General features: G+C 42.3%; 1 protein-coding gene across 2 annotated transcripts in view; it reads right to left on the reverse strand.

Moving 5' to 3' along the window:
• Positions 1 to 251: 251 nt before the first annotated feature.
• The window catches only part of LOC147462960 (uncharacterized), a 43,401-nt gene continuing 26,350 nt past the window's right edge, over positions 252 to 17,302 (reverse strand). For both annotated transcript variants that reach the window (XM_086486337.1, XM_086486344.1), the window contains exons 2-6: positions 1,535 to 1,641; positions 1,369 to 1,455; positions 1,143 to 1,292; positions 848 to 1,045; positions 252 to 767 (exon numbers count right to left, since the gene is read on the reverse strand). In XM_086486337.1, coding sequence (XP_086342463.1) covers positions 645 to 767; positions 848 to 1,045; positions 1,143 to 1,292; positions 1,369 to 1,455; positions 1,535 to 1,641 — 665 coding nt within the window. In that variant the 3' untranslated portion in view covers positions 252 to 644. The remainder of the gene's footprint in view (positions 768 to 847; positions 1,046 to 1,142; positions 1,293 to 1,368; positions 1,456 to 1,534; positions 1,642 to 17,302) is intronic.

The raw sequence follows: 17,302 nt of genomic DNA on the forward strand, positions 1-17,302 counted from the left end.
ACGCAATAAGTTTTCTCTCAACACTCAATTCAGCCCCCTTCAAGTCCAAAAGTTGTCTTATTCTGACAAGCTCTGTAGTGAATCATTTGGCTCACGAGAAAAAATGCGTAGAAGCACTTGATTCAATACTCTTTTGCTCAAAATTAAGAGCTAGGGATACCAGCCCAACCACTTATGGACAATTCTCAAGCCTCTATTTCTGTAAAAAGTCTTTCAAGCATTCACTAAGAATAAAAATAAACAAAATCAAAAGCACCTCTAAATTACTTTTTTCTATTTTACAAAGATACATTCAGTTGCAAATCATAGGAAGGCTTTGCTTTAGCAACAAAACAAACACTAACCTTTGACTTCTGGCACCCTAGGCAGAAGAATGCAAATGGGAGCCTTACAAACTACCCTCCAGCATGTGAGAGTTCTGTTGGGGTTGCCCTCTTGAAAAAACTTGAGATAGCACAGCAAGAGCTTCGAGGTCGTTCCACCTTGACTGCTTCAACACATGTGGGGAGTGCAACCTCTTGTCGGGTATCCTGCTGATGTGAACATATTAGACGCGATACAATTTGATTTAACAATGCCCTTATGCCATCAGAGAAAGGCTGGTCTATCAAAGTATTGTTATACACATTTAACAAGCTCCAAGTTTAGACCGAAGCTGCCTGCTTTCCTTGACTGAAGCTGGCTTTTTCTTTTGCATAAGCTCTGTAATCTTCAAGAAGTTTACTGTTAACTTTCTGCTTCATCGATTCAAGTAAACGAGTCAAAACCTGCATTTTGAAATAGAAGCTTATGAGAGAGAACTTGAGTTGTCTCCAAACCTACCTGGACACTTTTCACAAGCACTTACCACTTCGCCTGCACTTTTGATTATGTCCTCTGGTATCAATGCCAAGGACGAAGGAATTACCAACGTCACACTCATCTTCAAATGACCCCTCAGTCGAGAAGAAACGCCTCTTTGCTCTGAGAATAAAACTCCCTTGACATTCAGAACAAAGTCGGACTGCTTCAATACGTAGTCCAAGCCACGCAACTCCCATCTTGTCTGTACATAGGTACATGGCTCAGACGATAGATCAAGAAACAAAAACCGCCCCGTCGATAGACATCCCAAATGAGGGTAAAGTTGTTTCTATACGTACTGCTTCTAAAGTGAGAACTTTATCTACTCCGTTGGACACCACAACTGGGAGTTCCGACCCAGGCGCTTGCACAACTATTTGCATGTCAATGACTGGATTCACCGACAAGAAAAAAAAGTCGAGAGGAAGCATGTAAATGCGCCATTCTTTCTGACACAAGAACGATTTATCAGCTTCCTTCAAGAAACATCCTTTGAGATCCAGAATTTGCAATGAATATTATTACATCATTAAGCTTTTCAGCCCGCTTTTTATCCGGAAATAATGCTTCAAATATCCTCTGGCGATCTTGCAGGTATGACTGGAAGGAGACCTGTGCAATCAAGGAGTTGTTGACTACAAATCAAAGCAAAAATTATTTAAATCGAAAAATAATAAATTTGCAGACCTACATTTGGGTGTTGCCTCAGAGGAAGATCCGTCCCCAGGCTAGATGAGAAACTGGTGACATTACTTGAACAAGTGATCAAAGACTGAAATTTTGCACGTCTCTTCTGTCCTGAAATACAATCGCTTCTTAAAAAGGGCTACTCATTTGTGTGCTTGAAGAGCAACCATAAAGACAGAAATTGCTCGCTGAGAACATTAACGCTCACACAACGGATATGCTCGACCACTGCAAATTCCCCACAACAGCTCTCTCCACTCAGAAATTACAATCAGCGTCACCATGATACATTTCAATGCTGAAACATTTCACCCTCCAAACGTGTTGTTTCACTACGAATTATTTTGATCCTGTGTTGAGCATAGTGAAATGTCAGACCAAAACGGACATATGTGGGTTTTGCTAAGGCCCTAAAATCATCAGTGGAACATTTCAAGGGTCTAAATGTTTCACCTGTCAAAGTGTGTTTCATGATGACCAGAGCCAAATGTCAAGTCAGTAGAGGTTTGTTTTTGTTTTCATGCTAAAGAATTAGCAAATTACACAATGCCCCTGTGCCGACAAGCTCAACGGTTAAATATGAATAAGAGCTTTTTCACCTCAAATTGAGTGGTGACTTCCCTTCTTGAGGTGTACTATTATGTTGCTACGACTGGAGACAACTTTCACATGGTTGCATCAAGCACTTGTCCTAAACATCAATATCTGCTTGCGTAATGAATTGTTTGAACACAAAGGGAGGACAAAAATCTCAACTGGGTTGTACTGTCAATTGCAAAAGCTAAAAACTTTTTTAAAAATGTAAAGAAAAGCAAATGCAGGCAATGTGTTTGTGATGAATAGTCACAGCCCACTCCTAATATACGGGAGTGACGAATTGCTCGAGGAAATATTGGAAACTTGCCGAAAGCTACTAAAAATGCAGAAAGCATGCCAGGAAATACATATTCGACATCCAGTGCAGTACCAATATTTGGATTGTTACAGTTGCAGGGATGCACATGCATAAGATAAACGCACCAGATCCTCATATATGACACGGCTGGCTTGACCCACTTCATCGTCCAAAGATTTAAAGCTATACTGTTCTAATGCAGAAAATGAGCACCACAGTGCTCCACTTCTATACACAACCTGCAACCCAGATTTCCTGTCAATACAAAGACTCTATCACAACAGAAGCCCTTGCCCTTTTTATACAAGCTCCAAAAGCACCTTGCTAACAAGCAACTCCCCAAAAACCAACCCCCCCCCCCCCCCACCCCCAATTTGAGCTGGCTTCCACCGGCACGATGATTATGATTCGGAGGGGTCGACCTACACTTCAGCCTGCCACAGAGCTCATCCCCCAGGAGTGATGCCGTGACAGAGTGGTGTTGGGAGCTCATCTGTGGCCTGACACACTGGTTCATCTGGCGGGCCCGCTGCTTTCGCATCTTCGAGGCTCGCCCTATCCCACCGGCAGAGACTGTTCGTAACTTTTGAATGGAGCTCATTTATACACTCAGGGGTCAGTTTGAGAGACTTCAGGGCAGCTCCGACCGCATGTGGGAGCGCCGAGAGGCTTTCTTGCGACTTTGGCGCCCAGGGCCTTTCTTCACCATGGTTCAGGGTGCCTAGATGGCATTACCGGCCATCTGTGTGGCTTTTTCCTCCTCCCATCTCGTGACCTACCTCTCATTGTACATATTTTGATTTCTCAGTGGGAGTCTCCCCATTTTTTTGATGTAGCCCTCTCTTGTAGAGGTGGTTTGTAGCCCTGTGGGCAGTTTTATTAACTAATGGAAGGATCTTTTTCTTGGAAAAAATACAAACAATCACGTCATTGTGTGCGTGCACTGGCCAAAAGCTGAAAAGTGTCTTGCAACTTTGATTTCTTTTCTGTCTTTTGCTTCTCTAGTTGCAATTTTTTCTTTTTGTGCTGATGCTACTTTCGCCCTGCTGGCTGCCACATGACCATGCCAGCAGCCCTCTCTTTTTTTCAAGTGAAGCACTCACTTTTTACAAACTGGATTCAACACATGCTGTCCACATGTATCTGTTGGGTATTCAGGATAATCAGTGTGCCCTCCTCAAGGATAACACCCTGATGGCTGTCAAGGGTGCAATAGCAAAGGTCCGATTGTTGCATTCAATAAATGAGAGTGGATTACAAGAGAAGATTTTCCGACCACTAATCAAAAGAGGGAACTTTTAGTAGAAGATGTCCAAGTTCCAATCGAAAAAACCACTACAATCCAATTGTCATGGTGCCCATGAAAAGAAGAAGGCCAAGGGCACTTGCTTCGAATATAGCCAAACTGGCCAAAAATTTTAAGATTGGCCGAACAGAAGGCAAAGAAAACGCGAGGCAATCCTTCAGCACATATTCACGCGCCCTCAAGAAACTTTCAATTTCTCCAGGTTGAAATCTTTAGCACACAATTCATGCACTAATTGCAAGTTAAGCACAATCTTCAGCTGTTTCCTAAGAAGTTCAATAGTCACAATGTGACTATTCTCCTTGATAATGGAAACGCAAAAGATTTTGTGGATGCAAAACTTATAAACATGAAACGATGCCCATGAGTATCCATTGAAGACCAAGGAGAGAAACTGTCACGAGTCTGTGGCAACTTTACTTGTTGATTTCTTTTTGGGGGAATTTTATTTGACTTGTTTTAAAGCACCCCTCTGGAAATGCCAATGCCCGAGTTGCATGGTGTGAGGCGGACAGTGAGAGTCTAGGCCGGACGGCCAGTGAGCAATGAAGTTGGGCAAATGGGCTAAGGTTAGCCACGGTGGGGCTACGAGTGTAAATCACTTGATAGCTGGCCGACATTGCATTTTCCGATGTGGTTCCAGAGGTGATTGATGGTCAGACGACCAATGTGAGTGCTGTGGAAGCATCTCCTAAAATTTAGGGAACTGCTATTTTGGACCTGAAAATGTGTTCGCGTCATTAGCTCTGGAATGACAAGAGGAACATTTTATTGCTCTGCTACCAAGTCAACTGACACACCAATTGAGATATTTTTAGCCAAGTTGGCAAAGTCGGAAACCGGGCGAGGTGTCACTCTGTGAACACTTCTGCCACTCTGGGCGAGTCTACAAGAGAAAAGGGGCGCCATTTTCAGCTGTAGGCGGATTGCAACAGGTTGCAAGAGCTATGGAGTGCTTCCTTTCCCTCTTATGTACAGTACGGTGCCAGGAGTGATTCCCTGCACGCTAAGCACTGCTCTCTCTCTCCCCTACGAGCAGTTATGTTATGCCCCTCAAGTGGGCTTCTCATTTGACCAATGTACAGTTGTGTGGGTTCATGCGCGATTGCCGAGGCAAGAGCTTCTTGCACAAGTACTAGATTAGCTAGTGGCTAATCCCCCGCAGGTACAAGTGAATTCGGAGAGGTTTCACGTGCGAAATCTCGTCCGATTCAAAGGGCAAGTAGCCCTACAGGTGCGGAAGCTCGAGGACTTGCTACGGATGCAACCGGCACACGAAACGAAGCCCGAAACAGGGAATTACAGCCGGCTGTGTATTTTTGCAGGTTTAGGGTTTCGGCCCTAAACGGTCTCTAATACCCCCAGGAGGTTCGGGGACGCGAAGGGACCGCTGTAGAGGTGATCTGGCGCATTTTCGGGGCAGAAAACACCCACGAAACTTGCATATCAATCTTTATAAAGCAGGACAAGTCAATTTAGGCAAAGGATATGTGCAGATAGGGTGGATAGTAAGATGGGGAGACATGTAATGTGCAGCGGAAGTGATTGATGGTGAATGCTCAAGATGTGTGCTCACTGCGTGCTCAACGCTTCTTTTTACTGAATAAGAGAGTTCCTTTTACTTCATGAGAGATGTCCAAAGACTAGAGAGAGGAGAAAGAACGATACTCCGAGTGAAGGTTCTATGAGTGAAAGAAAGAGAAAGGAGACACACCACATGGGGTCCCAAACTCCTCTCCAAGGGCCCCCCTCTCTATCGCTAGAGAGGTATTTGCTTTAGATTGCATAAATGCTAATACAATGGTCCTAGATGATAAGATGTTGATGGGATCTAGTGATTGATGCTTAAATTTGCGAGACCCTAAGGGCTGAAAACTGAAAACGCTAGGGCTGATCTGGCTTGGAACTGTGATCTGACGATGAGGCTAGGGCTGAAATCTGAAAACGTTGGGTTGATTCTGCTGCTAACGTTGGCAATGGGATGATGGCTAAAAAACACTGAAGATGCTTGTACTGCGGGTACTGGATTCTAATGTCCTAAAACTGAAGGACAAGTGACTCTTTTACAAGTTTTTTTGTAATTTTCCCTACCTACCTTTTATAAATATCATGTCAAAGTCATTTTTTAATAAATGACTTCAGCGATTGTTCATATCCCTATTTGCTTAAGTGTATGTATTGTGCAAGTGAGGGTATGCAACTATGATGTAACACTCCAAGTCAAGAATCAACCGCGACAGCACCACATAACCACTTCAAAACAAGTCACAGATCACAATAGATGTACATTGGCCCGGCGGAGTTCCGTGCCTAGAGATATTGGCCCAAAAGACTGGCACCCCTTCCGCTATTTCTTTTTATATTAATCAAATCAAAGTACAAGAGAGTGGTTAGGGTTTCACTCTCAGACTCTGCGTCCAGATGCCCTGAGAAGTGAGGCCCTCACCACTAATTTAAAGGTTACAAGGGATGCCCAAAAGCACAGCCCCAAAAGCTTTTAAAAATAAAAAGCATCAGTTCTCTCTCTCTCTCTTAGAGAGTCTCTTTTTTTTTTTTTAAAGCAAGTTCTCTCTCTTTCTCATGGTGTAGAGAAAAAGCAAGATTTGCGTCGCTCGTCATTAAAAAAATAATAATAACTTCAACCTTTGCGATTTTCGGAAATTAGGGTTTCTGACAGAAATTAGGGTTTGCAGGAACTTTAGGGTTTCTGCTATCCGCCACGTCATCACTTTGTGACATACCCCCCTCTTGAAAGCATTGTCATCGACCGTGATTACGCCTGCAAAACCGACAAAAGCCATAAACCGTCTTAGCAGACACTGACTGTTAGTACCTACGTACTAGGAACACACATCTAGCACATGTACAAAATCGACAGTCACATCACACGACATCACATGACATTCAACATTCATTCGGATCTTAGACCATGATTTATCGGCAATGTAGCTAGCAATCACATCTAGGTCCAATCGGGACCTCAACGATGTCCGATTCACAACTAACCCCTATTGCAACCATGTCTATTCGAGATCAATCAGACAAAATGCTGCAGTCATTTCGGCTATCAGTTCCTGCACTCACAAGAAGTCAAGAACAAATCAGTATCATTATCAGGCATTCCATTTCATAAAGTCATCCAGCAGAATACTATCAGCTCTCAGTATTCCTGAAGCTCAAAGAGACATCAGTGACTTTAGTATCAAAATCAAGGCATCTGTTGACAAAGGAGTGGAGTGACTCCCCTCTTGTGCATCCCACTGCACCAGATCTTCGGCCAAGCTGAATTCCGGGTTCCGTTTGGAGTAGACTATGCTAAACCAAAACATCGAGGTAAAGTTTCACAATCCGAGGAGTATCTGTTGGGTCCTCCTTCTCCACCCACTTCGCATCAAATGCAGGAAAATTCTTGAACTAAACCAAGAACCACCTTCGGACTTTACCTTTCTTCGTATCGTTATGTGCCAAAATCTGTTCAGGAACAAGGATCTCCTCGTTTTCTCCCACTTCGGGTTGCTCATCTGGCTCCCCATCATCAGGCACATCACCCTTAACAGGTTTCAAGAGACTCACATGCAATGCATTGTGAGAATCCTCCAAGTATCTGGCAGTTTCAATCGGAAGGAGACATCATTTATCTTGTCAGTGATCTGGAAAGGTCCGTAGTATCGCATACTAAGCTTTGGAAAAAGCCTCTCCTTTCCGTTTTTCTTTCGTAGGCGTGCCTTCTCAAAACGTAAGAGCACCCAATCATCCTCCTTCAATTTCAAGTCGCGACGATGGCGATCCGCTGCCTTTTTCTGTCGTTCTTGAGACTCCTGCAAAGTCTCGCGAACCTTGGCAAAAGCCATATCCAAATCTCGTGAATATTCATCCGCTTCCAATATCTAATCTTTCGTGCTCAGGAAGGATGGAACCTGTCCCCAAAGAGTTGGTCTAACGGTAAGGCTTTGGCCTCTCAAAGTATGGGTTGTGGGTTCAAATCCCCCGTTGGGTCACACTCTAGAGGGACACCTTGTGCTCACCTGGTGTTCACGTTGCTAGGGCTCTTGCCCTTGGACACTCGAGTGCATCCTCCTCCTGGGGTGGGTCACCGGAGAAGGAGGTTCCTAGCTGGTTGCTACGAGTTCTCTCCGTCGTTCCCAGCATGTGGTGCATCAATTACGTGGCCATGGTGATGCCTACGCGTGGCTCTTGCCCGATGGTACGCGGCCCTTGCCCGACCATGTAACATGGCTAATATTTGGAAGGGATAAGCACCTCCCCCTGTGGGCCCTATGGTGTGTCGAAAAAAAAAAGGATGGAACCTTCACAGCACTTTCAACAATCTCACATGGCGTCTTCCCCGTCGAAGAGTGTATCGTGTTATTGTAGGCAAATTCCACCAAAGGTAAGTTCTTTTCCCATTGACTCTTCTGATCTGAGATACAAGACTTCAGCAACCAATTCAAGATGATAATCAAAGTAAAAAAACATAATTATATACCTTCATAATCTCAATTACAATACTCTACCATGAAGAAACAATCCACTTCTTGGTTGATAGCAGGGAAAACTGTATGATGTTGTATGTCTGTTTGTCCCTGTTTATACTACACTGCTTCTGCCTTCTGTTTGTTTTCATCATAACTTTTACAAACGAACTCAGAATAGAGCAATCCAGGTACTCAAAACGACGGGAATAGGTCTGGTCTACAAGACATCGCGGACAGAATTTCGAAAAACGTCTTTCTTTGGCTGAAAACGCAACTTTTAGGTCGCGACTCTTAAAAGCTCTATTTTTGGATCACCACTACTTTTTCAACTTATTTTAAGCCTACCCATGCATTTTAAGCTAAAACACATAAATATAAAATATTGATATTAATAAAAATCTCAATTTTACTGTTCATAGACAGACTATCTGTTATTCATTAATCTTTATCAAATACGTCTTTAATGTATTATTTAAAAAAATAATATGTGTTTTCTCTTAATATCTCAAACTCATTCATATGAGTTCTATTTAATAGACTATTCAACAATCTTCCAAATCGTGCTAAACAAAAGATATGCCCTACTCCATTTTTTTTCGACTTTTAGAACTTTAAAAATTAGTCCTATTACATTCTCCCCTTATCAAAATTAACTCTGTCCTCAGAGTTGGAAAGAGAGGAAAATTCTCTTTGCAAAACACTAAGATCAACCCATGATGCATCTTCTACTGGATAGTTATGCCACTTAACTAAAACTTCCACAATGTCTCTATTTCTTAGATGTTTAACACACCTATCTAGCACCAAGTCTGGTTCTACAGTCAATGTTCCGTCATCTTTCAACTTAGAGGTGTCCTGTAAAACATGATACACATTACGGATATACTTTTTCAATAATCTCACATGAAATACAGGATGCACTTTAACATGAGAAGGCAATTCTAATTTGTAATCTAATGAACCAATGCGCTTCAAAATTTTAAAAGGCCCAGCAAATCATGGAGATAATCTTCTATCCTTACCCAGAACCAAATGAGACTTCTCAAGAATAACCTTTAAGAAAATCATATCACCAGTTTCATACTCCACAACACGACGTTTCTTGTCATAATACAATTTATGTCTCTTTTGAGCTTCTCTAATATTCTCCCTGATTTTGGCCAACTCGCTATCCATTTTCTCAAACATCTCACGTGACAGTTCTACCTTATTCCTTGAGTTAAGAAAATTAATAGGTGTGGGACAGTTGTAGCCATACATTGCCTAGCAAACGGAGTCATCCTAATAGATGAATGATATGAACTGTTATATGCAAATTCAACCAAAGGCAGATATTCATTCCAATTAGATTGGTTTTCATTGACATACATTCGTAAAATATCTTCTAAAATACGATTCACTCTCTCCGTTTTCCCATCAGTTTGAGGATGAAAAGCAGTAGACATGCGTAAGTGGGTACCTATAGAGTCAAAAGTCGCTCTCCAAAAATGAGAAGTGAACTTAGAATCTCTGTCAGATACTATGCTCTTGATCATGCCATGTAAACGAAATATCTCTTTTACAAACAAGCGTGCAATGGTCAAAGCAGTATCAGTTATTTTTACAGGAAAGAAGTGAGCTTGTTTTGTGAGTCTATCTACCACCACAAAGATCAAGTCATACCCTCCACGAGTAGTAGGAAGTCTAATGATAAAGTCCATGGATATAGACTCCCACTTCTGTAAAGGAATGTCTAAGGGTTGAAGGTCATCAGGCATCCTCTTATGCTCAATCTTAACTTGTTGACATTGAAAGCACTCACGCACATAATTCTTAACATCCAATTTCATACGCGGCCAAAAGAATGAGGTTTTAATCTTCTCATATGTCTTATTTAACCCAGGATGACCAGAAAAAGGTGAATTATGACACTCATGCAGAATTTGACTCTTAAAAGCAGAATTTGCAGGAATATACAAGCGGTCATAATAATACAAATTTCCCTTATAAAAGTGATATCTGTTCTCATACATCTCACCAATATTCTCACGCAAGAATTTCAAAATAGGCATATAAAAAAAATCATTTTCAACTTCAGCATGTATCTCATCAATCAAATTGAATCGCACAACAATCAACAAATTACACATGGACCTACGACTCAATGTATCTGCAACTTTATTTTCTTTTCCACACAAATACTTCAAATCAAAATCATACTCAGCCAGCAATTCAATCCATCTCCTTTGTCTGTTGTTTAACAATGGCTGAGTGAAAATATACTTCAAACTTTGATGATCAGTACGCAATTCAAATTTGACGCCAAGCAAAAGATGACGCCAATGTTTCAATGCATGAACAACAGCAAGCAATTCTAGATCATGTGTTGCATAGTTCAATTCATGTCGTCTTAATTTCCTAGACTCATATGCAACCACTCTTCCTTCTTGTGTCAAAACACAGCCTAATTGTTCACCACTAGCGTCACATGACACAACAAATGGTTTGCCCATCTGAGGAACTTTTAAAACACAATTTTCCGCTATTTTAGCCTTCAGGGTCTCAAAAGCAGTCTCACAGCTAGAAGTCCACACAAAACCCTTGTCTTTCTTGGTCAATTCGGTCAAAAGACTTGCTATCTTAGAGAAATCTTTAATCTGTGCTCTCTCATATTGTGCTAGACCAATAAAGCTTCTTACATCCCTTACTGACATAGTCTTAACTTTATCAAGATCAATGTGAATCCCCTCTTTAGAAATCACTCTTTTCAAATACACAATCTGATCCTTTGCAAAAGAACACTTACTTGCTTTGGCATACAATTTATATTCACGTAAAACTTCACATGTTTTCTTTAAATGCAATGCATGATCTTCTTCATTCTTAGAATACACAAAAATATCATCCAAAAATACCAGAATGAAGTCATCAAGATACAGGTGAAAAATATTATTCATTAAGCACATGAAAGTTGCTAGTGCATTATGTTAAGTATGGAGCCTGATTTACCCTTGTAATTTTATGTGGTAAAAGCGCACATTTGTAAGGCCCCCATTATGAGGAGAAGCCATCGTGCGTGAAGGAAAATCACTCACCGGAAACCAAAATTTTCACGGACAAGAATCAGGGGCAACTTTAAAGGCCTCGGGGGCGGAGGCCCCCGAGACTTTTTTTTTCGCCGGAATATTATGGCCGGACGGCGGCCGAAAAGTGGTCGGAAAACAACTGGTCAGTTGGCCGGTGGCCGGTAGTCAATGGCCAATGGATGGTGGTCGGAAGTCAATGGCCGGTGGCCGGTGGTCGGTAGTCAATGGCCGGTGGCCGAATTTAATGGCGGACTTGTCTTCTCAAGGGCAGCCACACATGGGCGGTTTGGAGGGTCCGATTTGGACTTATTCGCACAAGGGCGGCTACACATGGCTGTCTCTCATAAGAGAGGGCAGCCCTTTTGGCCTATAAAAGGAGGCCATTTCTACACACATTTCATAGTGTGAAGTTGATGCAACAAGGTGAGTGTGAGGTGGTGAGAGTGAAGCAAGGCGGGAGCTCCATTAAGGGTATAATCCCTTTGTAAACTACTTCTTATTTTGAAGTACTAAAGCCATTGAGTGGCTGCTTTCCCGTGGACGTAGCCCACATTGGGTGAACCACGTATATCGTGTGTACTCTCTCTCTCTCTCTACTCTATAATCTCGTGTATATAAATCTGTCTCTCTCCATTAAGTAATCTACTCAATTATCTATTTAGCTACGTCTTATTTCCTAACAACTGGTATCAGAGCAAGGTTTGCTCGTAGCTAAATTATCTCAAGGAAAGGATTCCTTGAATTGAGTGGGAGTTATGGCGGAGGAAGGGAAGCTCAAGATTGAGAAGTTCAACGGCAAAAACTACCAACATTGGAAGATGCAGATTCAAGACTATCTCTACCAGAAGGACCTCTATTTGCCACTAGGCGGTCTTGCGAAGAAGCCCGCAACAATGGCAGATGAAGCATGGATTGTCCTTGATCGAAAGGCACTGGGAACAATCCGGTTAAGCTTGGCGTCAACGGTGGCCTTCAATGTTTCGGAGATGAAGACCACGGAGGACTTAATGAAGTCACTTGACGACTTCTACGAGAAACCATCGGCATCCAATAAGGTATTTCTTATGAAGCGCTTGTTCAATCTAAAGATGGCAGAGAATGGTTCAGTTGCAGAACACCTAAATGACTTTAACACAAACATAAGTCAACTTCGATCAATGAAAATCAATTTCGATGACGAAGTACGAGCTCTCCTTATATTATCATCTCTACCGGATAGTTGGGACAGCCTTGTGATGGCTGTAAGTAATTCTATCTCTGGCACAAATACTCTTAAGTTTGATGATGTTGTGGGTGTTCTCCTAAGCGAGGAAATGCGAAGGAGAAGCACAGGAGAATCATCAAGTGCTGCACTATCAGTGGAAACAAGAGGAAGGCCTAAGGAGAGGTTCAAAAACCAAAAGGGTCGTGATCGTTCAAGACGGAGCAAGTCACGCACAAAGTCAGTTCTTGAATGTTGGAACTGCGGCAAGAAAGGCCACGTCAAGAAGGATTGCTGGTCCAAGAAGAAGAAGGAGACAGAGTCTCAAGACAACAAACCAACATCGGAGGCCAATGTGGCAGGTAAAGTAGAGCAAGATGCTCTAATTCTCTCATTAGACAATGTGTCTAATTCCTGGATAGTAGATTCCGGGGCTTCATTCCATGCGACACCACACAAGCAACATTTCCAAGACTACACTAAAGGTAATTTTGGGTATGTATACTTGGGAGACGATGAAGCTTGTGAGATTGTCGGCAAAGGTACAGTTTCTGTCAAAACTGCTAACGGAAATGAATGGAAGCTTAAAGATGTTAGGCATGTTCCTTCTCTTCGCAAAAATTTGATCTCTACAGGACAATTGGACGATGAAGGTCACAACATTGCATTCGGAAACAAACGGTGGAAGATCTCAAAGGGATCTTTGGTGGTTGCCAAGGGTGAAAAAGTCGGTACACTTTACTTGTGTGCTGTTAGCACGCAACCTTCAGCTTGTGCAGCAACTACAGAAGTTGACAGTGCGGTGTGGCACTACCGACTTGGGCATATGAGTGCCAAAGGAATGCAAATCCTTCAATCAAAGAAGCTTCTACCAGGTTTGAAAGAAGCGGACTTAGAGTTCTGTGAAGATTGTGTTTATGGTAAACAAAAGAGGGTAAAATTTCAAAAATCAGGAAATGAAAGAAAAAATAAAAAACTTGAGTTGATTCATTCTGATGTTTGGGGTCCTGCAAGTACACCATCACTTGGTGGCTCATTGTACTATGTAACATTCATAGACGATGCGACTAGAAAAACATGGGTTTATGTCATGAATAATAAATCCGATGTATTTTCCATATTTCAAAGGTGGAAAGCTTTTGTGGAGAATGAAACAGGTACCAAGGTTAAATGCCTCAGATCCGACAATGGAGGCGAATATTGCAGCCAAGCTTTTGAAAGCTTTTGTGCTAGCAATGGCATTCTGAGGCAAAGGACAACCCCAAGGACACCTCAACAAAATGGGATTTCGGAAAGGATGAACAGCACAATCATGGAACGAGCACGAAGCATGCGGCTACATGCAGGCCTACCGCTTGAGCTTTGGGCGGAAGCTGTAAGTACGTCTGTGTACTTAATCAATCGGTCACCCTCAACGGCATTGGATGGGGGAGTTCCAGAAGAGGCATGGACAGGTAAACCGGTGAATTATGCATTTCTCAAAGTGTTTGGGTGTGAGGCTTTCATGCACATAGATAGAAGCCTAAGATCAAAGTTAGATGCAAAGTCCAAAAGGTGTTTCTTCATTGGCTATGGAGAAGGAGACTTTGGGTATCGCCTATGGAATCCTGAAGATGGTAAAATCTTAAGGAGTAGGGATGTAATTTTTAACGAACAAAATATGTACAAAGATTACTTGGAAAGAAAACAAACAAAAGAAACAGGTGATGAGTACATGGAGCTTGAGGACGGTGAAGACTCAAGGACTGCAAACGGTAACAATGTGCAACAACGTCAACCAAATGAGGAGCCTCAATCTATTCCCCGAAGATCTACAAGAGCAAGTAGACCTCCAGAAAGGTTTGTTCCTTCCTTCAACCATCTCTTGATCTCAGATTCTGGAGAGCCGGAATCATACGCAGAAGCTATGCAACATGAATCCAAAGAAGAATGGACGAAGAGCATGCAAGTGGAGATGGACTCACTACATCGCAACCAAACATGGGAGTTGGTTGAGTTGCCTAAAGGTAAGCGGGCACTTCAAAACAAATGGGTGTACAAGCTAAAGGAAGAAGAAGGTGGGAAGAAAAGGTACAAGTCTAGGCTTGTGGTAAAAGGTTTTTCTCAAAAGAAAGGTATTGACTTCAATGAAATATTTTCTCCTGTTGTAAAAATGAACTCAATTAGGCTTGTCTTAAGCCTTGTGGCTGCTCATGATCTAAATGTCGAGCAAATGGATGTAAATACGGCATTCCCTCACGGTGACTTAGAGGAGGAAATCTACATGCTTCAACCAAAGGGGTATGAAGTAAAAGGTAAGGAGAAAATGGTTTGCAGATTAAAGAAGAGCTTGTATGGTTTAAAGCAAGCATCAAGACAATGGTACTTGAAGTTTGATCGATGGATGTTGGATCATGGATTCACAAGATGCAACTCGGATCACTGCGTCTACACGAAGAATTTGGGAGATGGGAAATTCATCATCCTAATGTTGTATGTTGATGACATGCTGATTGCAAGTGCTAACATGCAGGACATCAAAGACCTAAAAGAGGAGCTGTCCAAATCTTTTTCAATGAAAGATTTAGGTGCTGCAAAGAGGATACTTGGTATGAAAATATCAAGGGACAGGACGAAGAAAACAATAAAGCTATCTCAAGAAGATTACATCAAAAAGGTACTAGAAAGGTTTGCAATGCAAAATGCAAAACCAGTTTCTACACCTTTGGCTGGTCATTTTAAACTAACGAAGGATATGTGTCCAAAGACACAAGAGGAGATAGCCTATATGTCTAAAGTTCCATATGCTGCAGCGGTAGGTTCTCTAATGTATGCTATGGTCTGGACAAGGCCAGACATTGCACATGCAGTGGGAGTTGTGAGTAGGTTCATGGACAACCCAGGTAAAGAGCATTGGCAAGCTGTGAAGTGGATACTTAGGTATCTAAAAGAGACAACAACAAATGCTTTGTATTTTGGAGGAACTGATATTTTTCTAGAAGGGTATGCTGATGCAGATATGACAGGTGACAAAGATACTCGAAGGAGCACTACTGGCTATGTGTTCACGGTTGGAGGCACAGCAGTAAGCTGGGCTTCAAAGCTGCAGAAAGTGGTTTCACTTTCTACCACGGAAGCAGAGTATGTAGCAATGACGGAGGCAAGCAAAGAAATTCTGTGGCTTCACAGATTCTTAGAAGAGCTTGGATTCAAACAAGACAATTGTGTCTTGTACAGTGATAGCCAAAGCGCTATCCATCTTGCGAAGAACTCAGCCTTTCATTCAAGGACAAAGCACATTGAGGTGAGATATCACTTCATACGCACTCTTTTGGAAGAGGGACAACTAAAGCTAGGAAAGGTGCATACAAGTGAAAATCCTGCAGAAATGTTTACAAAGGTGGTCAACAAGGAGAAGTTGAGCTTTTGCTCATCTTCAATCGGCATTCAAGGATAAGAAGCCAGAATGGAAAGCAGTCACAGGTTTGGTTTGGAGATCAGTCTCCAAGTGGGAGATTGTTAAGTATGGAGCCTAATTTACCCTTGTAATTTTATGTGGTAAAAGCGCACATTTGTAAGGCCCCCATTATGAGGAGAAGCCATCATGCGTGAAGGAAAATCACTCACCGGAAACCAAAATTTTCACGGACAAGAATAAGGGGCAACTTTAAAGGCCTCGGGGGCGGAGGCCCCCGAGACTTTTTTTTTCGCCGGAATATTATGGCCGGACGGTGGCCGAAAAGTGGTCGGAAAACAACTGGTCGGTTGGCCGGTGGCCGGTAGTCAATGGCCGATGGATGGTGGTCGGAAGTCAATGGCCGGTGGTCGGAAGTCAATGGCTGGTGGCCGGTGGCCGAATTCAATGGCGGACTTGTCTTCTCAAGGGCAGCCACACATGGGCGGTTTGGAGGGTCCGATTTGGACTTATTCGCACAAGGGCGGCTACACATGGCTGTCTCTCATAAGAGAGGGCAGCCCTTTTGGCCTATAAAAGGAGGCCATTTCTACACACATTTCATAGTGTGAAGTTGATGCAACAAGGTGAGTGTGAGGTGGTGAGAGTGAAGCAAGGCGGGAGCTCCATTAAGGGTATAATCCCTTTGTAAACTACTTCTTATTTTGAAGTACTAAAGCCATTGAGTGGCTGCTTTCCCGTGGACGTAGCCCACATTGGGTGAACCACGTATATCGTGTGTACTCTCTCTCTCTCTCTACTCTATAATCTCGTGTATATAAATCTGTCTCTCTCCATTAAGTAATCTACTCAATTATCTATTTAGCTACGTCTTATTTCCTAACACATTAGTTAAACCAAAAGCAAGAGCTGTAAATTCATAATGCCCATAACATGTACAAAAAGCAGTCTTTGGAATGTCCTCGGCCTTAATGCGGATTTAATGGTAGCCAGAACGAACGTCAATCTTCGAAAATATTGTGGCACCACTCAATTGGCTAAGCAATTCATCTATGTGAGGAAGAGAATATTTGTTCTAATGGTCTGTTTGTTTAATCCCCTATAGTCAATGCATAACCTATATGTACCATCCTTTTTCTTTTGGAATAACACATGACTGCCCCAAGGAGATACACTAGCTTTAATGAAACCCTTTTTCAAAAGATCATCAAGTTGTATCTTGAGCTCTTTAAGCTCATCAATATTGAACCTGTATGGAACCCTTGAATAAGGTGTTGCTCCTAGATATAGATCTATAGCATGGTCTACAGCTCTAGGCGGAGGTATACCAAGAAGATCGTCCGGAAACACATCCTTAAATTCATGTAAGAGATCCTCTACAAATTCTGGATTCGTTTCTTTCTGTTTATTCCCAGATTCTTCTTTAATCTCATTAG

The sequence above is a fragment of the Adiantum capillus-veneris genome, chromosome 2 (genome assembly GCF_014529385.1).
Source record: "Adiantum capillus-veneris isolate H3 chromosome 2, ASM1452938v2, whole genome shotgun sequence".
NCBI lineage: Eukaryota > Viridiplantae > Streptophyta > Polypodiopsida > Polypodiales > Pteridaceae > Adiantum > Adiantum capillus-veneris.